We start from the raw sequence: 24,395 nt of genomic DNA, 5'->3' as shown, positions 1-24,395 counted from the left end.
AAAGGACCCATGATGAAAAATGCTATCCACTTCCAGAGAGAAGGTGATAAATTCTGAATGCAAATTGGAGCATACTTGGGGGATATGGTTGTATATGTTTTTTGTAACTTGACTTCTGTGGAAATATGTATTATATGACTTCACATGTATAATGATATCATATTTCTTGTCTTCTAATGGATAGAGATAGGGTGGGAAGGAAGGAGAAAATTTGGAACTCAAAATGTTTTAAAATGAATATTAAAACATTTTTAATATAATTGAAAGATTTAATGAAATATATATGTAAATATATATACACACACTTATATGAATGGTTTAGTAATATTTTGAGATTAGCTGCAAGTTTCTTTCCAAAATAACAGTCCCACCAAGAATATATATTAATGTATCTTTTCCCACAACCCCTCCAGCACTTGCCATTTTCCTTTTTTGTAATCTTTGTCATCATTGGCATTTTGCCCAAATAAAGAACACAAGTTTGAGAAAGATGATCTGAAGACTCTTTGGGAAGAGGATACATTTCAGTGTGGTGAGCACCTTGTTCATCCTGTCCATTGTGCGATCTTTATGCTTTAAGTTTTTGCCCTCTTGTCCTCCCCAGGTATGTAAGGTTGTGAACACAACCACCCTGACCTGCTTGGCCCCTTCTTTGACTCCAGAATATCGACCTGGTCTAGATGCTGTCGAACGACCAGATGAGTTTGGATTTGTCTTCAACAATGTGCAGTCCTTGCTGATCTATAATGACACCAAATTCATCTACTATCCCAATCCAACTTTTGAACTGCTTAGTCCTACTGGAGTCTTGGACCAGAAGCCAGGATCCCCAATCATACTGAAGGTTAAGCACCTGTAATGTTCAATACAACATGGAAACACTCTTCTCCCCCCCCTTCTCTTCCTCCTTCCTTCCTTCCTTCATTTTCTTTCTCTCCTTCATTCCTTTCTTTTGTTCACCTCATTCTTTGTATTTCTCCTCCTCCTCCTTCTTATCTTCTCCTCTACATCTTCCCCCTCTTTCTCATCTTCTCCCTCTCTTTTTATTTCTCAATCCTGGTATAAAGAATTTTATAAGTCAAAATGGGGCCATTTTGATTGGGTGCCTGGTCTTAAATTTCCCCAGATCATGCTTCCATGATAATAACTGTCCAAATTTCTCTGCTCTAACCACATTACGTTTGATTTCTTACATAGTTACCCAGAATTCCTTCATCTGATCAGTCAGAAGCATGCCCCCACTGAAAACCCAGCTAAAACAACTCTTGCTTATTATAGAATCTGCTATTTCCATTTTAGTTTTCCTAGTTATTCTTGCCTTTTCTTAGATGTCGTTTTTGTAAACACACACTTGGCTTTTGCATACGCATACCAATTTTTCTATTACTGTTTTCAATAGGGCAAAAACCTCTGCCCTCCAGCTTCAGGAGGAGCCAAGCTGAATTACACAGTACTGATTGGAGAGACCCCCTGTGCCGTCACTGTGTCTGAGACACAGCTCCTCTGTGAACCCCCAAATCTCACAGGACAACACAAAGTCATGGTGAGTGGGAACTGGAGGATTGTAGAGTTGGAAAAGACCAAAAAGTGAACTAGTCAATTTTCCCATTTTTTATCTCATGCATATTAGATTTTAAAAATTTATACCAATTATTGATATCTTGTTTTTTGCATCACCTCCCCCTCCCTAGCTCAGAGAAAAAACAATAGAAAAGAAAAAAAAGAGCAAAATAACAAATACATCAAAAAAGACAGCATTCTATACCAATAGTCTCCCATTTCATGCAGGATGAACTTAACATCGGTTGGTACTTACATTTACATAGCTACCTTTGGGTAATATATGATCCTCACAGTTGTGTGTTAAGCACAAGTATTGTTATCTACATTTGATAGAGTTCAGGAAATGACTAACCCAAGATTACATGATTTTTAGACTATAAGCTTACTGAAAACAGGGAGACTCTAACCTGAGCATCTTTTCTATAGTGACTGTCCTATTGACTTGCAAACAGTTGGTACTTAATAAATGTGTGTGAATTTAAGTTAAAAAGTGGCAAAATTAGGACTAGAATCCAGATCTTCTAATTCCAAATTCAATGCTCTTAAACCTGCCTATACTATTCAACCTTTCAGATTCAAATAGGGTGAAGGAGCAAGCAATGTAGTATAGTTAATTAAGCATAGACAATAAGCACCAGTTAGACTTGCATTCAAGATTATACTGTGTAGTTGGGAATTAAACATCCTAACCTATAAGATAGAAGCAACTTGATATCCTTAGAGGCAGGACTATACCACAGGAAAAAATACTCATAACATAAGAGGACCTAGGTTCAAATCCCATCTTTGATGCTCACTCTGATCTTACAAAAATCCTTTAGTTTCCCTGGGCCTCAGTTCCCTGATCTGTAAAATGAGAGGGTTGAAGATGGCCTCTGATGTTTATGATCTGATGATCCACAAGCAGCCACTGACTTTATGTGTATGTCTATGATGCCCAGGTTCACGTGGGCGGGATGGTGTTCTCCCCTGGCTCGGTGAGTGTCATCTCAGACAGCCTGCTGACCCTGCCAGCCATTGTCAGCATTGCAGCAGGTGGAAGCCTCCTGCTTATCATTGTCATCATTGTCCTCATTGCCTATAAACGCAAGTCTCGAGAGAATGACCTCACCCTCAAGCGCCTCCAGATGCAGATGGACAACCTCGAGTCCCGGGTAGCCCTGGAGTGTAAGGAAGGTATGTAATACTTTTCTGCTTTATCATTGTATTGATCTTTTGGGATTGCATTATTTCTCTCTCATTCAAAAATAACTTTCAACCTTTTCGCCCTTCCCTCTCAGTTCTATTCTTTACTTCCTTGCTTTAGTCCAATCTCCTCCAGCAGCCTTTTGGCCCCCAAGGAAGAGACCTCTTGGATTCCCCAGGGAACACCAATGTGGGAACCAAGGGCAATGTGGGAATCATCCTCTTTCTTCTTCTCACCTTGATTCAGAATGGTTTCCATCAACTCCCTTCCTTTCTATGGGTCTCAGTTTGTCCATCTGTAAGGGAAGGGGGAAACTGAGGCCTCTAGACTAGTCACCAGCTTTGAGTCCATTGGTATATATCTCCTAGTGTTCCTCATAATCAGTTCTGCTTCCTGCCTAGTGTTGATCTATCCCCCTTATTCATAACAATAATCCCTACCATTTTGCAAACCATGCAATCCTGGGCAAGTCACTTTAGCAAAGTTTGACTCAGTTCCTCATCTATAAAACAATCTGGAGAAGGAAATGGTAGATAAGTATTTGGCCAAGAAAACTCCAATGGTCACAAAGTGTCAGACTTAGCTTAAATGATTCAATGACAATTGCAAACCATTTAACTAAGACACTGGTCTTCTGCATGTCATCTATTAAAAGAAGTCATTGTCTTATATGAGGAAAAACAACACACAGACAAGGAGGGGCCAGAACCTTTTCTCTCTCCCAAAGTCTATGAAATCTGAGATACTTAGAGGAGGGTGCACCTGTGTCCATGCATGTTTAGTCATGCATGTGTGAGTGAATTTGTGAGTGTGTGATTGGGGGAAACGGGGTAGAGAAAGGAGGTTGAATTTTCCCACTTCCCACATGCTTCATCAATGAGGCAACCAAGAGCCCCGAGAATATTCTCCCTCCCCACTGCCTCCACCCCCTATGGATGCTGTCCACAGCTGATAACACAGCAGATTCTCTGAATAAATGCCTCAATTAGAAGTCAAGGCATTCCTTTTTTTTCTTCAGAGCTTAAGATCAGAAACAAACTAAAGGAGGCTGAGAAGAGGGATAAGGGAGAAAAAGTTAGGTTTCAGGGAAATATAGGATAAAGGCTCCTTCTGGTAGATTATTATACCTGGAGGGAAAGGGGACTGAAATCATTGCTGATTAAACAAATATTTCTTTGAAATCATTGGAACATACTAGGTCCCCCAAAATGGATTTTTCTATCCTAGGCTTCTCCATAATCTCTGGGGAAAGATATGAAGCAAGGCAAATGGGAACTCAATTTAACCTCACAATTACATTCCAGTCCCCTCCCTCTTAGCACCTCTGCTCCCATCCTGGTGGCCTTAAGACTTTCAGGATAACCTAGAATCATGAAATTATATTGTTAGGAAAGATCATGGCCGACAACTTATCCAAGCTCTTTTGTAGAATCTTAGCACTGGACATCTGTTCACTGGGACCCTATGCTTATCTCTTTGATATCCTTTTCCCCTTGGACTCCTAGTAGTCATAGAGCAAGCATAAGGAATCTCAGTGTTACAGTGGATAGAGACTGGCTTATAGTCAGGAAGAACTGAGCTTGGATATTGCCTCAATCATTTACTAGCTGTGTGACCTTGGGCAAGTCACTTAATCTCAGCCTCAAGTTCCTCATTTGTAAAATAAGTAGGATTGGACTTCATGACCTCTAAGGAACTTTTCCAACTTTAAATAGAAGTTCCTTTGATGCAATCCTGTCACTTTACATCTTTGTTGATAATTTCACTCCCCTACACACAGCTTTTGCTGAGCTGCAGACGGACATCAATGAGTTGACCAGTGACCTGGACCGCTCAGGAATCCCCTACCTGGACTACCGGACCTACGCCATGAGGGTTCTGTTCCCTGGTATTGAGGACCATCCTGTCCTTCGGGAACTGGAGGTAATACCTTCCACCCAACCCTACACATTTATACCACCATCACAAAGTGGGAATGCCCCATTGCCAGGAAATCAACTCACTGGCCTTTAAATATTCTGAGATTCACCAACCAGGCACCAGTTCTTCCTGCCCTGCCCTTAGACAGGTATTCAGACCATATTTTGGAACATATAGATGGAAATGTTGGGATTAAAAGGAATTAGGGAGAGGGAAGGGGAGAAACTAAGGTCTCTAGACTAGTCACCTATATATATTGGTATATATCTCCCAGTTTTCCTCATAGAGAATTAGTTCTGCTTCCTGCCTAGTGCTGATCTATCCCCTTTATTCTAAAAGATAACACAAGATTAGAGACCCTGATCATATTCATCTCCTACATCTGGCTGTTTATCCAACTTTGCCAACAATGTAAAGCAAAGGGACATGATGGAAAGCGGGCTTTGTGGTCTGGGTAAGCTCAAGCAGAAGGCCTTCCCTGGGCTCCTAGGAGGCAGTGGGAAGGGGAGAGGAGGAAGAAAGTCTGATCTCTGAGGGTGCCACCCCAACAGGTCCAGGGGAATGGGCAGCAGCATGTGGAGAAAGCCCTCAAGCTCTTTGCCCAGCTCATCAACAATAAAGTCTTCCTGCTGACCTTCATCCGAACCTTAGAGCTGCAACGCAGCTTTTCCATGAGGGACCGAGGCAATGTGGCCTCCCTCATCATGACCGGGCTTCAGGGCCGGCTGGAGTATGCTACTGACGTGCTCAAACAGCTGTTATCTGACCTCATCGACAAGAACCTGGAGAACAAGAACCACCCCAAGCTCCTTTTGCGCAGGTCTGATCACCATTCAGTTGTGAGGAGGGAGGAGGCTGGGGACACCAGTCAGAGAATGGGTCTTGAATAAGGAGCCAAGTATGGACAGGAGAGCATCCAGAGCCCAGGGTGCTAGCTGGAGAAGGCACTGGAGCTTCTGGGAGTCAGATAAGGGTCTAGCAACCTGGAATGTTGTATAGTCTGTGCCAATCCCCTCCATATTACAGAGGAAGGAAACTGAGGTCCAGAGGATAAGGAGCAGCTATCTCACTTGACCCTCTCATAAGTGATTCTTTGAGGGGTAGTCAAAGACTGTGTCCTTATTTCCATTTTATAAAAATAAAACTCAGAAAGGTTGGACTTAGTTAATATTAAGTCAGTTTATCAATATCAAACACTGATTCAAACACAGAGTCAGCTTCTACCCTTCCCATGGCAGTATATGCATCGTTCTTATCTGTATATTTGGCATGATGTCCTAGAAAGAAGGAGACACTTGATAATAATAGCAGAATGTATTCATCTATATATTACTTGAAGGTTAGCAAAATATTTTAGGTTCATTTACGTGTCTAGGAAGGTGTTGTTACAATCCACATTTTATAGATGAGAAAACTGAGGCAGACAGAAATTATATGACTTGCCCAGAATCACACAGCTAATAAGTAAGTATCTGAGGCTGGATTTGAACTCAGATCTTCCTGAATCCAAGTCTGATGGTCTACCACTCTACCACCAATAGCTTTGTCTTTTAAAAAAAAGTTCTGTAATCTTGGACAAGTGATTCCATGTCTTTCAGTTTCACACTAGGTTTAAGCTTGTTGGTTTCGTGACAAAAGTCCTAGACTTGGGGTTGGGAAATCAATGACCATAGACGAGTCACCTACCTCAGTTTCTCCCTCTGTAACATGGGGATACAGATACTGCCTCCTTCATACAGTTGCTTTAAATCACTGTCTTAAAATTATAGATAAAAGTATAATATTATAACTATTATTATTATTATTATTATTATTATTATTATTATATCAAAGTCAGAGGCAGTTTTGTTTTTCTCTTTGCATATCTGTTGTTCAGGATGGTGTCCAGCTAGGTGTTTGCTGACCTCTACTCACCCAAAGTCCATTCAAATCTGAACATTGATCCAACCACCCAGGGCTTTCTATTGGAAGCTGTGAGGAAGAAGATCACTCACTTGACTTACTAGCCTTTCCTCTTCTCAGAAGCTGTCACTTGCTAAGGTCCCCAGCTCCCAGGGCCCCACGTGGGGTAGTGGTGGGTGGAGGAAAGGCCTTTATGTCTTTAAATATGGAGCCCCAAGCCTGCCAATCTGAGCATTAGAAATGCTCATTAAGAGCCTTGTATTTAAATTAGAGTTAATCTCTGGCACAATACAGGGAGAAGATGCTGGGTGGGGCCTGGGGAGAAAGCTACAATTTCTCCTGCCATTGTCACTCTGGGACCCACATAGCTGGAAGTCCTGGAAAATGCCTGTGATTTGTTCAGGAGAGAGTGTATAATTTACACCATATGTGGAGTTAAAATACCCCTCGAGTCCCCATCAGCGGGACCAGTTACTCACTAACTGGCTGTCTAGAAAGCTTTTGTTCCTGCCCAGGATCCAGCTAACCAAGCCCACTTGTATGGGGACAGTGGAATGCTGAGGGAAGCCAGGGCCTGCCGATGTTGGGAATGAGCCCCAGTCCCCCATCTCTGGCTCAGACTCCCTCTCCCAGAGGGGCTGGCTCTAGGTCACCTAGATTCAATTCAATTCAGCCAACCTTTATCAGATACCTACTAAGTCTCCCCAGAAAGAAGACAGGAACTCGCCATTACCACCTTCACTTTTAAGCAGATAATTTAGGAGAAAAGTCTGGGAGAAAATAGCAAACAGAATTCACATAAGGGAGATCATTGAGGCAGCTGAGACTCTCTCCCCATAGTCCTGGGGTCAGTCTGAACTAGATGTTTAATAAAGGTATGTCAAGTGTATAATTTACTAGTAGGTCTAGATCCTTGGACCTTGGGTGATTAAGTGGTCATTTGCTCTCCCTTTCCCTGGTTCCCACAAGCAGCTGCATTGTCTCACAGCAGCTGGGGCAATTCATTAGAGTTGGATGGGTCCCATCTAGACCAAGCCCGGAAGTTTTCTCAGATTGTAGCAGTGGAGATCTACAAAGATAAAGTGATTTGCCCAGATCACCCAGGAAGTGGCAGAAGCATGACTCTAGGGGTCCATAACTTCTTATTCCCAGAAGGTTCATCCATCTGTTTGTCACTGCCCTGGCTCCTGGATCTTGACTCACACCCAAGGATTCCCCATCTTTCTACATGTCCCTCACCCTACCCCACCTCTATTCTGTAACTGACTTCTGTAATGAAGATCCTTTATTTCCAATTCCTTCCTTCAGGACAGAGTCTGTGGCTGAGAAGATGCTAACAAACTGGTTTGCCTTCCTCCTACACAAATTCCTAAAGGTAAGTATGGGTATGGGCAGCAGGGCTAGCAAAGGGCAGGGAGGTAGGAAAGGAGGCACAGTAGTATGAAGCTTTAGTGTTTATGGAGCTATCCTCTGCCTCTCAAGCAGATGACCTGGGAGAAGAGAGAGGCTTGAAAAATAAAAGGGTCTTGGGGAGCCACCACTCTTCCCTCTACCCCTCAAGCAGATGACTTGGGAGGAGACCTGAAAAGTAAAAGGGTCTTGGGGAGCCACCACTCTCCCTTCTGCTCCTCAAAGTCTTAGTGGAAAGTCTGTTTCCACCAGATCAGTCAGGACCACCTGAAGAACATCTCTTGGACCCAGCCCATGACTTCTGTGTGTATCTGCCCAACAGGAATGTGCAGGGGAACCTCTATTTATGCTGTACTGTGCCATCAAGCAGCAGATGGAGAAGGGCCCAATTGATGCCATCACAGGGGAGGCCCGCTACTCCCTTAGTGAGGACAAACTCATTCGACAACAAATTGAATACAAGACTCTGGTAAGACATCTTGTTATGACACCAATGTTCTAATTACACTGGACCATCTGTCATTCACTCCTAAAAATCATCTTACCACCCCACCTCTCAAAGCCTGCCCCTGCTCTCCAGCTCATACATCAGACTTTGTCTTCAACTTTTCTGTCCGGGAGATGACTTTTGAGAGGCAGATTAAGGTGATAGGCTAAGAATTGGGAGAATGTTTTTTTTTTAATTTTCAATTAACAAAAATCTGTTTTCTCTCCCTTCTAATTACCTCTCCACCAGGAGGGGGGAAAACAAACAAACAAAATTCTTATAACAAGCATGAACAAAGAAGAAAATCATTTCTGCATTGGTCATGTCCAAAAAATATTTGGAAAGGGGAGAAAGATTTAAAATAATTAATCATTAAACATTTCTGAAGTGTCCACTATGTGCTGGGTGCTGAGGATGGAAAGATAAAAACCAAATCAGTGCTGCCGTCACTGAACTTACATTCTACATTACTAAAACAAGGGACCTAAGAAATTATTGGAAGTAGATGTCTCTTGGGACTCTATTTACACAAGAACAGATATGAAGGAGAGAGTTCACTGGTAGACATTTGGTTGATTAGCATGGTAGATGATAGGAAGAATAGAGGAGAATCCTCATCCTTGGTGTAGAGTGAGGATTATTTTAGGGTGACCCTTTATATTCTGTATTGACTAAGATAAACTAAATTCAATAAACATTTTTATTTTTACATAATTTACCATATTTTATATATTATTTTATAACTATTTACTATATGAAAGACTGGGTTAAAATATGTCCTGAGAACCTTACTAGCTGTGTGACCCTGGACAAGTCACTTAACCCCTATTTGCCTCAGTTTCTCATCTGTAAAATAGAAATATACAGGAATAGGAAATGACAAACCCTTCCAGTATTTTTGCAAGAAAGTCATATAGAGGGCCGGCTAGGTGGCACAGTGGATGAAGCACCGGCCCTGGAGTCAGAAGTACCTGAGTTCAAATCCGGTCTCAAACACTTAGTAATAGCCTAGCTGTATGGCCTTGTGCAAGCCACTTAGCCCCATTTGCCTTGCAAAAAAACTAAAAAAAAAAAGTCATATAGAATTAGACACAAGTAAACAACAACAATATGAAAGGCACCATGTTAGGTGCTGGGGAAACAAAGAAAAACAAATGTTCTCTGCCAGCATACAGTGAGAGAAGACATTACAAACTCTAACAACTGTGGGAGGAAGGTCTGGAATCATGTGGGAGAAACTAGGCTACAAAGCCAAACCCGTCATCCTTCTTTCTCCTTTAAGGGTAGAGCTCCTTGGATGGGTGATGGGGTGGAAGGATTCTGGGGGCCTGACTCAGTCTCCCTAAAGCTTTCTTACCATTTTAATATCCCTTGCCTCTTTGCAGATCCTGAACTGTGTAAATCCAGACAATGAGAATAGCCCAGAGATCCCGGTGAAGGTATTAAACTGTGACACTATCACACAAGTCAAAGAGAAGATCTTGGATGCTGTATATAAGAATGTGCCCTATTCTCAGCGGCCCAGAGCTGTAGACATGGATTTGGGTAGGAGTCAAATACCTTGGAGTATTGGGATGGGGGAGCAAGGAGCTTTCTTAGGGAACTATCCAGTCTGGCTAACGGAATAGAAGGATACCAAGGTCCTATTGAAAGCACCAGCCTTATAGTGGGTATTACTGCTATATACTTTGCCCTAAAGGAAGAAGGGGTGGTACACCAATTATCATGCAATGAAAAGACCACTGAACTTGGAACATAGGACTTGAGCATATTCTGTCTCTACCACTTGTATACTGTGTAACCTTAAACAAATTACTTGTCACTTGGCTTCTGTAGAATGAGATAAAATTGAAGCACTAAAGTCTGCCAATTATAGTGCCATGATCCTATTATTCTACTGGGTACTGAGGGAAGTAATTATACTGATTCATTTAGTAAGTTAAGATCATAGCAAAACTCTTGTGATCCTTACTGCCCCAGCTTCAAATCTACTGGCAATCTGAGCTGAGGCTGGAGTTTCCATCCCGTCCCAATTTATTTGCATGACCCTGGAGAAGGAAGATCTGGGGGAAGGTTCCCATCCAGAAAGGCCCTCCTTTAAATGAAGAGATCCCAGGGCATGGTTCTCATACTCAAGTCTTTCCTTAGAATGGCGCCAGGGAAGGATCGCCCGAGTTGTACTACAAGATGAAGACATCACCACCAAGATTGAAGGAGACTGGAAAAGGCTCAACACATTGATGCATTATCAGGTTAGTAAGCAAGAACAAGAGCCTAAGGCTCTCCCTTCCCAAGGCGGTCTTCTCCTTGACCCAAGGCTACATCATACAGGGGCCCTGGATATAAATGAAAATGACAAATGAATAAAAAACTTGTTTATATGCCAGATACTGAGCTGGGAAAGAAATATCAAAAAGCAAGCCAGGATCTGCCATCTTGGAGCTTATGTTCTAATAGGAAAAGACAACATATATGAACAAGGAGGAATGTTTTGGATGGAAAAATCCCAGAGATGATGAGTGGAATAATACTGCAGTTGATTAAACACATACTTTCCAGGAAGAGTAGTGTTGATTTGATGGATGAAACAAGGCAGCATGGAATGATGATGATGACCAGAGACAGCAGCATAGTAGAACTCAAGCTGTTTAGATATGAACCTTTGGTGTCTAATCAAAGCACTGAGTTCCAACTGTACCTCTGCTAATTATGATATAACCTTGGGTCACATTTCTTTTTCTCTCCCCTTGCTTCTGAACCTTAGTTCCCTTATTTATAAAAATAAATTAATAAAAATAATAAGTACGAATAACTTGAACTAGATTATCTATAAAGTCTCTCTAACTTTCAATCTGTGATCAGGTGAGATAATCCATGATGTATTATTATTCAGTTATTTTCAGTTGTGTCCACCTCTCTGTGACCCCGTTTGGAATTTTCTTGGCAGAGATACTGGAATGGTTTGCCATTTCCTGCTCCATCATTTTACAGATGAGGAAACGGAGGCAAATAGAATGAAGTGGCTTGCCCAGGTTCACACAACTAGTGTGCAATGTCAGATTTGAACTCATGTAGATGAGTCTTCCTGATTCCAAATCCAGTATGCTATCCACTGTACCACCTAGTTGTCCACCTGCCCTCCTATGACTTATAGGAGGTTCTTAATTATGCTTATTGAATTAAACTGTAAGCTTTAAATACTTTAAAGGAGCATGGAAAAGTGAATTACTAGTACTATTATTACTATCGTTATTATATCTGTAGCCAAAGTACCTTGATTATACTCTGCCCTGGCATATCTTGTCCTGGCAGGAGCTGTCCCTATGTTCTCCCCCACCCCCCAAACACTTTCTCTATAACTCAAAAATTAGAGAGAAGCTTTCTCATTGCTGTTAGTCTCTTTCATATCCTGCCTTAAAGTATTGGGGTACTCAAAAACTATCTATTACAATCTTCATACCCCATCCCCAGAAAATGGTTCAAAAGGTGTGGTTTCTATAGAATTAAACAACAGACAAGCTTGGAAATCAGAGAACTGTGTTGGAGAGGTGACTCAGAAAGAATTCTAGAAGAAACTGTTTTAAATTAGAAATTGGAAATGCAGGAGATTGAAGGAAATTAAAGCCTGCCAGAGATAGCAGCCACTTCTGCCTGCTTGGAACCTTGGGATTTACATATTTAATATCCTTCCAAGTCCAGATATATGAGAATATTGTGGAAAATACACAGGATTTGGAGTCAGAAGGCCTGGTTTTGAATTGAATGGATCTCTGGGCCTCAGTTTCCTAGGAGATGAGAGATAATCTCAAAAGTGTATCCCAGTTTGAAGTCCTCTGGGTCATCCAGAGTGTGACCTGTGTGCATGAGACTTGGAAGAACAAGGTCTACTTTGAAGGGGTGATGCAAGTTGATAGTGCTACCCAGAGAAATCAAATCCAACCTCAGATACTAGCTTTGTGACCCTGGAAAAGTCACTTTACCCTGTTTGTCTCAGTTTCCTCATCTGGAAAATAAACTGGAAAATGAACTGGCAAACCACTCCAGTATCTTTGCCAATAAAACCTCAAAAGGGTCTATGAAAAATCAGACTTGGCTGAAAATGACTGAACAACAACAGGAAGAATGAATAAATTTGTATTCAAAGTGAGGATGTACAGAATGATCAGAATTATAGGCTTAGTTCATACATTTCATTATATAATTAGAAGCAGAGCAGTATCAGGGAAAGTCCACTGACTCTGGCATCATGGGAACATGGAAGGGACCTCAGGGTTCATTTAATTTAAACCCACCACTACCACCATTTTACAGATAATTAAAACACAAAGAGATTAAATGACCCAACTAGAATCATACAGGTTGTAACAAAGATAAATTTCAGCCCATGTTCTCTGACTCTAAATATTATTCTCTGACTCCCATTATTCCATATCTGGTTCAAATCCTGTTTTTGACAGTTATCTAGATGACCTTAGGCCAGTCATTTATCTTTCCTAGACATCATTTTCTATATCTGTAAAATGAATGAGTTGGACTTCATCATAAATTCTTAATCTTTTGGATATTATAGTCCCCTTTGGCAGTCTGGTAAAGCCTTCTCAGAATAATGTTTTTAAATCATTGAAAGAAGTGTCAAGTTTTAGGCAGAGGTTATGAAAGATGCTTTTTAACACTAGGTTAGTGCTAGACTAGATAGACCCTAAGGACCCTTTGAACTTATGATCACTGCTTCTAGAATCCCAGGTGGACAGGGGTTGTCTCTTTCTTTGAGTTCAATGCCCTACCCCCTTGTCCTTAGTTCAGTGTCATTCCTTCCATTCCCTCAGTGACTGTACAATGTCCTTTCACTTTCCTCTCAGCATGTATCATTCACTCAAAGTCAATGAGTATTGATTATCTGCTGTGTACAAGACATCAAACCTGCATGAAGGGAGGTATCAGGTGACTCCCTATAAGAGTGGTTAGTAGACTAAGGATTTTAATTAGAGTGAATTAATCATATTCAGATCATTGAATCTGGATCTGGAAACAAACTTAGAAATCAATACCCTCATTTTAGGGGTTGCCCCCCAAGGTCTAATGACCAGCAGAGTGAGACATCAAATTTGGGTCCTCACATGACAAAATTAGAATTCTTTCCACTCCCCCCATGCTTCCTCCCACTTACAGGAGGGCTCCAGAGTCTAAACAACAATCTGGAAATAGCCAATGGATCTCCTGTTATTTCCTCTAAAGAGAATCATCTTCCCCATGATTGCTCAGTCATAGCCCTGGGCTGGGAAATGCTGAAGGCATCCCTAGAAAAAGTGATCTCAGGACCTACCATATTATATCAGCTGAGAGAGTCTGAGAGAGGTATTAGAGCCCTGAACATGGAAACCTCAGAAGAATAGAAGGGACAGAGCCAGGTGTATTCCCCAACTTAGAAACTGCTAGCACTACAGAGAAACTGGATATCAAGGGGGAGCTTTGAGTTCATTGGATTAAAAATCTTAAGCAAGTAGAGGCTTAAACTTCAATGACTCACTAATACTGCAAGGAAAAAATATACCATCCTTTGGCATTTAAAAATTCCTCACAATCTGGCCCTTTCCCTCCTTTATTGTCTTCAAATACATTAATCTCTTTCACTAAGTTGTATTGTTCCCCTTGCTGTTCCTACTACAAAACATACAATCTCCCAACTCTGTGCCTTTTCATTGGCTATGCCCCCTACCTAGAATATTCTCTGTCCTCACCCTTGCTCACTGGAATCTTTGAATTTCTCCAAAGTTTAGCTCAAACTTTGTCTTCTTATATGAAGCTTTTCCTGATCCAATTACTAGTGCCATCCCTCTCAAAATTACCTTGGATTCATTTTATGGATGTGATATGAAAAGATATGATATGACTTTACATCACATCATGTTATATCATTATTTTATGTCATTAGAGCATTTATTATATGTCATTTCATATAGTATTGTACAGTAGATGACAATGGAAGAATTCCCCTATTAAAGCTTAACTGCCAGAAAATTTTTGAGAACCCTGTTTTTATATATGTATATGTCATCACTACTAGGAAATATATTCCTTGGGGGTAAAGGACTGTTTTATATTTGTCTCTTCATCTCCAGAGGTTGGGAAGTATCTGGCACACAATAGTCATGAAATAAATGCATGTTCGTTGATCTAGACCAACCCCCTTATTTTCCAAATGAGAACACTGAAGCCTTGGTGGTGAAATGATTTGTCCAAGTCTCATGAGTAATAAAGGGGAAGAGCTGGTAGTCATGCCCAAGTCTTTGGACCCTAAATCCAGTGTCCCTTCCACTTTACCATACTAAATTGAGAGAGGCAGTGGGCAATGTGGTGGGTCTGGAGTCAAATATGTTCAAATCATCTAATTTCTAAAAATTATTACCTCTGAGACCTTTAGCAAGTTACTTATCCTCTCTCAAAAGCATTTTAAGTGGCTCAGTGGTTAGATTGCTGGAACTAAAGTCAGTAATTCATCTTCCTAAGTTTAAATCTGGCCTCAGATACTTACAAACTATATGCTGGGGCTAGTCACTTCACCCTATTTACCTCAGTTTCCTCATCTGTAAAATGAGCTAGAGGAGAAAATGGCAAATTCCTCTAATATCTTTGCCAAGGTAACTCCAAATGGGATTGTGGAAAATCAGACATGACTGAAAAACAGCTAAACACACAACATTCCTTATCATAAATATGAGGAAGTTTAACTAGGTGATTTCTAAAATTCTTTTCTAGCTCTAAATCTCATCATCATTATAGTTAGCAATTATTTATCTATTATCTGTTGGGCACCACACCAAGTGCTTTACAAATATTGTCTCATTCCCATAAGAGGATACTGAGTCCTTTCTGAACCTCAGTTTCTTCATGAAATAGTTTCATTTCACATCCTTTGAAATTCAGCTACGGCCTATCATCAATGGAGACCACATAGATTAAGTCCAAGGGCCAGGGAGTAAAGAATAAACTGGAGAGGAAGGTAGCTTTCCCAGCTCTATGAAAGGGACCTTGGACAGGCCACTTCCCCCTATGGACCTCAGTTTCTTCCCTGACAAATGAACAGTCTTTATTAGACCATAGAACCTTTCCAATCCTTTCTAAGTCATCACCTTCCAGAAGTCTGTGTTCTATTAATATCAGAGACCTTAAGGGAACAGAAAATTTGCTAGGTCCAGCATGGAGACAATAAGCCAAAGACCAAGCTACCTTTGCCCCATCAAAAGCAAAGGTCCTTGAACCCAACTAGAAGAAATCTCCATAACCTTAATTAACAAAGAGATGTTAAAAAACTTCCAGGGCTCCTGTAGATTTATAAGGAGGGTAAAATTAAACACCCACCACTAAAGCCAGCTATAAGGGAATCTCGTTAGCATTAATGTGCATTTATAGTTTGACTTCCCCACATTTAATTCTTTTTGGTGGGAGAAAGGGACTGACAATTTAAGACCCAGAAAGATGGTTTTATGGCTGGTGCAGCCATAAATCAAACTTATAAAGTTCATAAAAATTGTTAAAATAAAAAATGGTTTAATAGGAATGTTTTATGGCCCATAACATTATTATAGCTGTTTTATTCCCTTTGCGTTAAGGGTTTAATTGGATCGCCACAATTCTAGGGATTCTCCGTTTTTATTGGATGGCGTGTGGCCTTAAATCAAAATGGCCCCAAATGTCTTCAATATGTCTCCTCGTTTATCAGCCCGCTCCCTGAGGGGCTGGGTGTGGAGCCTAGGAATGATAGCCCCACAAAGGATGGAGTGAAAGAGAAACAGTCCTCCAAGGCTGCAGTGAGCATTAGACCTTAGAAGAGCCTCATAGTAAATCTAGTTTTTGTAGGTCCAGAAACAGAAAGAAGTCAGGTGCGATCTAAAAGAAATAAGATCTCATTCAGACCAGGATGCCACATCAAAATCCAAATTTCACAGATTCTCCAGTTGCCATTATCTAATTTCTCTTTTCTATCACCAGGAAGCTTTACTTTCCACCACAGTGGCTGACATGTTCAAATGTATGTTTAACTCACATCCTTTTGATTTTTCTCCTGTCCAATATTCTGGAGCGATGATGGTCTCTATAGTGCACTACTCACCGCAGCTGTTTTCTCTTTCTATGTTGACAGGTGTCAGACCGCTCTGTGGTGGCTCTTGTCCCCAAACAGACCTCCTCCTACAACATCCCCCCCTCTGCTAGCATCTCCCGGACATCCATCAGTAGATATGGTGAGGAATGGGCAAACAAGGGGGTCAGTGGAGGGTAGGAGGCTGAATCTTCTCATTGAATTGGACAGTTATTGGTGATATTTATCAATCAATTTATCATCCTTCCCTCTAAGAGCATTTAACTGTCTGGGATCAGTTAAAAAGTTATATTCCTATTCTTCACCCCCATTTCCTTAAAGAAGCAACATGTCATGAAAAATAGTTGTAGCCAGAAAAACTTGTATACAAGCCCTTCTATTGAAAACATACTGGTTTTGTGACCTTGGGCCAATCAGAGCTTCTGGCAATTCTCTCAAGCTATAAGTCACAGAGAAGGTACTCACCTGCATTGGAGGAGGAAGTTTCCTTACCTGGGAGTCCTCATCAAATCCTAGTTGCCTCCCCCATTTCATCTTCTTCCTCGTCCAGAGAATATCATTGGATAGATGATCTGTTCAGAGGTGTGTCTTCGAGGCTATACTCTTCTCATCTATGCGAACTAACAGAATGAAGTGCTTACCTCAGGACTACTCAAACCAGGATCTATGCTTTCCCAGGCAAAATTTGGACAGTGGAAATTGTGGTACTCTATTTCATGGATGCTCTATTTCACCCTGTCTTACATCTTTATAATTTCTGGCCCAAAGGTCCTTGGGTCATCCAGGTAGGGACTACTCAGGACCTTCCTAGCCCAGTCTCAGATGAATTTTCAAGGATCCATCCATTAGTCACTAATAAAGAATGGACTAGCTGGCTCCTAAACATGGGGCATTCTAATTTACAAGTCCACCGTATTAAAACGAGATGACTTCCAATTTGATTTGTGGTTGTTTGGAAAAATCACATATTTATTATTCATTGTTGGCAGTATGATGGGTTCCTTTATTCTTCAGCAGGCCCAGCTTCAGAATGTCTTAATCCAACTCTCAATGGAATAATCACTTTTAAAAGGTGCCAGACGCCTTCCTTTGCATTCATGCCAACCAAAAACCTTTTTTTGCCAGCCTTTATTCTCCAAATCTGAGGCCATGAGCCAGTAAAACTGACTTTTGTCGGGGCTGGATTGTAGCATGTGGAAAAGACCACAATCCAAGAAGCTTGAAGTAAACATAACAAAGTCCTCTAAGCTTAATTTTCTTCCACCCAATTCTTTCTCTTTGTTAGATTCATCTTTCCGGTACACAGGAAGCCCAGACAGCCTGAGGTCCCGGGCACCTATGATCACCCCTGACCTGGAGAGTGGAGTCAAGGTGTGGCACTTGGTCAAGAATCATGACCATGGAGACCAGAAAGAGGGGGACAGGGGCAGTAAGATGGTATCTGAAATCTACCTGACTCGGCTGCTGGCCACCAAGGTAATCCTTGTGTTGTCTCTGAGACAGCACAAGGGGAGGGGGGAAGGGAAGAAGAGCCAAAAATTAGAAAGGAACCCTGTCCCAACACAGAAGAGAAATGAAAATGATGGTTCCCAAGCAGGTGGCTCATGGGCCAGTCAGCCATCAAAGCAGGATCCTGTTCAAGATAGGGCAACCTATGTTTAGCAGGCTGGTAACAGTCTTCATGCCAGGTCATTGGACAGGTTTTCAAGGTTGCTGGACACAGCTATTTCCTTTCCCAATGAAAATAATTGTAATGAAACTGAATCTCTTAAAATGGAATAACTATCTACCCCACCCCCACTCCAACCCCACCTAACATTGTAATGAAACCAGGTTTTACAGGTTTCTCCTTATAATAGCATTTCCTCCCTCCCAGAATGCCCACTGGGAGATCTCCTGGCCTCTTCAGCCACAGTTTGCTGCTTTAAGAATGCTAACAGAGACAATTGCACAAAGGAGTAGCTTTCATCACCACCACTTCTACCAATTCCTTTCCTGGCTCAGCAAGATGGGGGCTCATCTCACTGAGGGTCAAGAGTACTCCTCTCAGCACAGTTCAAGAATCAGAGGATTTAGATTTTCTACCTCTACCTCTGCTGCTTACTCTCTGTGAGATTTTGAGAAAGTCATTGGACTGGCCCTCAGTTTCCATACCTGTAAAATGAGCCTGTTGTCCTCGCCAACCATTTACAGTACCTTCCAGCTTTAAATCTACAGTCCTGTGATCTCCACTGAGCCAGAATTAGAAACAAGAGTTGTGAAGAGGTAGTAGGTGTGTTAGTAATCCAGGTGATCCAAAACTAGCCTTTTTAAAGGCCCCACACAAACATATACATAGTACAGGCCACCTGCTCTGGCAAGAAAAGAGTTACTAACCCCAACAAACTCTAGCCCCCAGTGTCACCTCCTTGCTACCCTTCAGGGGTGACTTTTGAGCTCTGGTTCTGTAGGGTCCTGTTCCAGTTCTGTCTCTATAGGTTCAGAGGACAAAGTTTGATGTGTGATGAGCAAATGTGGTAACTCAGAGCTTGCCTGGAGCATCCTTGGATCAGGGCCAGAGCTGAGCCCCTCACCCTGAATCCCATGCTCCCAGCCACCACTTAGTTTAACTTAAGCCAATTGATACCCTAAGCAACCCAGGGACCTCCTTGCCAAACTCTCCATCTGGCCTTTCTATTGCCCAACTTGTCTTTCAGTCATCTCCTTTGCCTGTTAGCCCATAGCCTTTTCCTTGTTGATAAGAAGGGTAGAATCACAAGGGTAGAAGCTGGTCTCAAGCCCTGAGCCCCCATTAGCCCACCACTCAGTCCTGGGCCCACAAGATATTAAAGACTCTACCCCCAGAAATCACAGCCAATAAAACCAAATGCCTATTCTCCACCTCCTCCTACCTACAACCCACACCCCAAACCTACCACCACCAACCTCCCCCCTCAACAGTCTGTGCATCCCCACAATACAGACATTTTTACTTTTCCAAGGCAGTATAAAGCCCGTGGCACCATCTGGCATCCCCTTCTGCTGCCTGCCAGCACCCCCTCCCCATCCCTCCCCACTAAGCCTTCTCCCTCCTAGAATTTCTTTCACACCTCCTACCATCCTTCCCCTCCCCCAGGGTACATTGCAGAAGTTTGTGGATGATTTGTTCGAGACCTTGTTCAGCACTGTACATCGGGGCAGTGCCCTCCCCCTGGCCATCAAGTATATGTTTGATTTCCTGGATGAGCAAGCAGATAGGCACAGCATCCATGATACAGATGTGCGGCACACCTGGAAAAGCAACTGGTAAGTCCTTTCAAAGGGAGAAGGCAGAGAGAGCTAACCTGCCCTGTTGTGGGGAGGAGCCCAGGGCTGGCTCAGGACAGAAGCTCTAGAGGCTGATGGGAAACGGAAGGTAGGGGGCTGTCATTCTCAGCTGTGGCTCTGTAATCCAAGGCCCATATACTTGGAAGAATAAATGTGTCCCCAGCAGCTTTCTCCTCCAGGGTTTTGCCTGCTGACTTGAACTTCAGGCCCTGAGGTTGGTGTCTACACGTAGCCCTCACTGGGAATGTATCCCCCTGATGCTTTAGATCACCTATTCTAGAGCAGCTAGAGGAAGGTAGAGGAAGGAGATCATCACTGCTGATTCAGAAGCTAAAAGAGGGGTAATGTGGAGGGAAGGGGGGGTGAGAAATGGGTCTCATTTCCCTCCATCCCATAACCAGGCAAGTTTAATGTCTACCAGCAGAACCACACAACCAGAACAGGTTTGGGAAATGATATCTAACACTAGACATCTGGAGTGGGACAGCCAGACTGAACCCAAGTCACCTCATAAAGACAGTGATGACTTTAGTTGAAACCGGATCTGCCAAATCTGGAAAAGCTGACCCTTTCAGGACAAGATTGGAAGAGCCAACACCCACTGCCAGTTGGAACCAGTTGTTTGCAAGTGTTTCATTTCAAACTTAATCTCTTAAGATCCAGTTCTTACCCCCGGCGCCAGAAGACCCCAGGAGCAGCAGGTGGGATGGCCCTGCAACATGACTCTTCCCAAAGGTGATAACAAGCAGCCAGCACCAGCAACTAGAGACAAACCTCCCAGTGTCCCTTGGCACATGGCTAAGAATTTGAACTTTTTCTCTCTGAGATCCTGAAGAAAGGATAATAACTGGACTAGAGGCAGAGCAGGGGAAAGCACTTGGGTCAGACAAAGCCTGGACAAGAGCCGGAACGGAAATCTTTCCCTGGAAAAGAGCAGAGAGGAAGAGTTCTGGCCCACATGGTGGGTGGGCAACACAAACAGCTGTCCATAGCCAGCATTCCCTCTCAGAAGACAGTAAGCACAGATGTGCTGAGGCTGGTATTTGAAGATCATCAGACCTGGAAAACACCAGGCTCTTTGGAAAGCTAACCAGGACAAAACCAAATATCCCTCCTCCAAAGAGTCATTTCTCTCTCCATCTCTTTGGGGTTGCCAATGTATTTTAATTCTGCAGCTCATAAGAAAAATGAGAATAATGATAACACCTACCTTACAAGATATTGTGAAGATCAAATGAGATGATATTTATAAAGTGCTCTGTGAACCTTTAAACACTATATAAAAGTTAACTATACTACATGATCTAATAAAAAGAGTGCTTGAGGTAGGAAGACCTGGATTCAAAAACCTGGCCCTGCTAACTCAATATCTGTATGATCTTGGACACTGAACTTTCCTTGCTTTCAGATCCCTCATCTTTAAAATAATGGGGGCGGGGGTGAGGATTAACTAGATGGCTAAGATCCTTCTCATCTTTAAATCTATGATCTTGTAATTTTGTTATCCCTTTCTTTCCCTACCTTCTTTTATTGTTTATCCTCTATGTTTCCCAGAACCACTCCTCAGGGAGGAGATAGGACATGGGGCCTATGTCTGTTTCATTTGTTCTGTTTAATGCCCAACTCAGCCCACCACTATTTGGGTATGAGTACTGACTTTTGGGAGATTAAGAAATGGTCCCAGATTTGCTGCTCTATCTTTTGCTCACTTAGCAGCTATCCCTTTTTATCCTCCATATTCACTTTAGAAAAGACAAAATGGAGCCCCAGGTGACCTCTAAAGGGTTTCCTTAGCTATTTACTTCTGGCCTAAGGAATCAGGACCACAGAAATCCTTAGCATTGCCAGCCAGACAGCACTTGCCCCAGAAGCTCATAGGGGTGCTGAACTCAGATATTTCCCTCAGATGAAATGAAAGACAAAAATTGCTCATGCTACCAACCCCCTACCCTTGCATCAATTTCATCCTTATCACAAAAGACTGACACCATGGTGCCCTGAGGGGGCCCAGAGAGTGGAGTTGGAATCTGGTAGAGGAAGGCATTTTCACAAAGCCTGAGGTGGAAAAGAGGAAAAAAGAATCTTATGGACATGAAAATAGAAGTGGGAAAGAGGGTAGAGGATTGAGACCAGTCAGAGGCTGGTGAGATCCACAGGAACTATGAATGATGGAATGAATGTCCATGAGCAAGGTCATAATCGATCTTCTGCAGAGTCTTAGGATCAGTAAGAGTTTGAAGGGATCTTAGAGGTCATCTAGATCAAGCCACCCATTTTACAACTAAGGAAACAGAGACCCAGAAAGTTCAAAGTGACTTTTCCAAGGTCACAGCAATATTAAGTGTCAAGTGCCAGGGTATCCCCAACCTTTTCCACTACTCCATAAAAATGCAAGACTGAGCAGGGATTAAAGAGTTAAATTTAAGGTATTGACCAAATAAATCAACAGATGAGGAAATGTGGAGGTCAAGAGATTTCTTCAAGGTTACACAGAATAAGGCTCAAACAAAAGTGGGATTGGAACACAGGTCCTTCCTTTAAACTCCTGATTCATTCATTACTCTTTCCACTATACTACATTGCTTCTCTAAAAGAGTCCAAAGGGTTAGGGCTGTAAGGGTGCAGCTGGAGATGGAAAATCACAGCCTGGAAAATGATGAGAAAGCAGCAGCTGTTTGGGGATTTAGGAAAGGGGTGGGCTGGGTTTGTCCTTTCCTCCATGGCCAAAGAAACAGAGAATAATCATCACCCCTGATTAAAATCTCCTTTGGGGAGGAAATCCCTTCATTTCTGACAAGCTCCTTTGGGGAGAAAGAACAACCCCCGACCTGCAGCAAGTCATTCTCTGAGATGCCAGCCACACAACAGGCCCCTCCCCCAAGCTCTCTCCGTGGCTACCCGCAGCCTGGTCACTTGAATGAACTGGCGTCTTCAGGAGGAGGAGACTTGATGAAAGGACTCCCTGGGGAAGCCATTCCTCTAGCCTGAATTCCGCTTTAGCCAGGCCAGGCCAGCTCTGGGAAATGATGCTGGGAGCGGAGGCCGAAGCTGGCTGGGCGTGAAGCACAGGTGGGGACCATTGTCCTTGCTCAGTGGAAGTGCCCAGGGCTCTCTGCGGTTGTCCTCCAGACAATAGCAGTGGGCACTATCATGGGGTACAATGTGCCCGATGATTTTGTGTGAGACTCCAAGAAAATAATGCAGCCTTATGTTGCCATTGAGTAATAGGCTTTGCTCAGAGCATTGAGACTCTTAGAAATGATTCCAATGGACTCTCCATCCCTAGAGTTGGTAGAAAAAAAGAAGACAGTGAGTTGGGGGCTTCCTCTTTTCTAAAATGTCATCTCATTCTTGGACATGTCCTCGAACACTAAAGATGCAAGTCATTCTGATGGATATTGGCCTCCATAAGGACTAATGTCCACTTGCCTATAAAGGATCTCAGGATTTCGAGCTGGAAGGGACTTTAGGAGCCTTTAATTTAACTTCTATTTTACATATAAGAAAATGAGGCCCAGAGAGATAAGATGACTTGTCCAAAGATAGAGTTAGGTGCCCCAAGTACTATATTACTCTACATTCCATTACATTCACTCACATGTGAAAGCACTCAGGGCTCCTGCATCCATAGTTCTGACCTGAAATGTCTAAAAGAGGTATCTTAGTATAGTGGAAAGACATTGGACCCTGAATCAGAGAAACAGAGAAGTAGCTCTGCTGATTATTTCCAATGTGACTTTGAATAAGACATAATCTCCTTGAGCCTCAGTTTCTTTATCTGCAAGTGAATTTAGGTTCAATGACCTTTATAGTTCCTTCCAGCTTGAAATCCTCTGACCTTGTGCTTATTTATCTTGGATGGATTAGGGCAAAAATGTCTCCTGCCTCTCCCTTCACCCCACCCCCATCGCCTTCTTCTTGTGTGAATAACAATGTCTGCCAAATGACTGGTGCTAATTACTAGTTTTTCTCATATTTCATTATAGGAAGACTGGGGTGCTAAGCTGTTAGTGAATGGGTCTATTGGTACCAGATATAAGGTCATGGCTGAAAAGACTCTGATACTGGGTAGGTTTCTTTGTATGTTCCTCTCAGCTCCAGGAGTTCACTGAATCCCTCTTCTTCTCACAGCCTCCCTTTGCGATTTTGGGTGAATGTGATCAAGAACCCTCAGTTCGTGTTTGACATCCACAAGGGGAGCATCACTGATGCCTGCCTCTCGGTGGTGGCCCAAACCTTCATGGACTCCTGCTCCACATCTGAGCATCGACTGGGCAAGGACTCCCCTTCCAATAAGCTGCTCTATGCCAAGGACATTCCCAGCTATAAGAGCTGGGTGGAGAGGTCGGTAAAATACCCTAATTCACCATAATCCTGAGAAAGACAGCCATGTAACAATATTAGGTCCCATTCCTTAGGCACAATCGTGCTTGATCCCACTAAGAATGTACCTTGCCATGACCTGCCATGACATCGTTTTTTTTTTTTATTCTTTCTGGGTCCCAACCCCAGGCTTTGCCACA

At 42.5% G+C, this 24,395-nt stretch overlaps 1 protein-coding gene across 2 annotated transcripts in view; it reads left to right on the top strand.

Moving 5' to 3' along the window:
- The window catches only part of PLXNA2 (plexin A2), a 321,485-nt gene that overhangs the window by 289,577 nt on the left and 7,513 nt on the right, over nt 1-24,395 (top strand). For both annotated transcript variants that reach the window (XM_074222562.1, XM_074222561.1), the window contains exons 18-30: nt 605-844; nt 1,400-1,543; nt 2,505-2,739; nt 4,530-4,672; nt 5,221-5,489; nt 7,880-7,946; nt 8,304-8,450; nt 9,854-10,013; nt 10,617-10,720; nt 16,609-16,708; nt 17,852-18,042; nt 19,682-19,851; nt 24,004-24,216. In XM_074222562.1, coding sequence (XP_074078663.1) covers nt 605-844; nt 1,400-1,543; nt 2,505-2,739; nt 4,530-4,672; nt 5,221-5,489; nt 7,880-7,946; nt 8,304-8,450; nt 9,854-10,013; nt 10,617-10,720; nt 16,609-16,708; nt 17,852-18,042; nt 19,682-19,851; nt 24,004-24,216 — 2,183 coding nt within the window. The remainder of the gene's footprint in view (nt 1-604; nt 845-1,399; nt 1,544-2,504; nt 2,740-4,529; nt 4,673-5,220; nt 5,490-7,879; nt 7,947-8,303; nt 8,451-9,853; nt 10,014-10,616; nt 10,721-16,608; nt 16,709-17,851; nt 18,043-19,681; nt 19,852-24,003; nt 24,217-24,395) is intronic.

This window comes from Macrotis lagotis, chromosome 2, assembly GCF_037893015.1.
Source record: "Macrotis lagotis isolate mMagLag1 chromosome 2, bilby.v1.9.chrom.fasta, whole genome shotgun sequence".
In the NCBI taxonomy this organism is placed as follows: domain Eukaryota; kingdom Metazoa; phylum Chordata; class Mammalia; order Peramelemorphia; family Peramelidae; genus Macrotis; species Macrotis lagotis.
The sequence above is the reverse complement of the archived record's forward strand: the minus strand, read 5'-3'. Positions and strand labels throughout refer to the sequence as shown.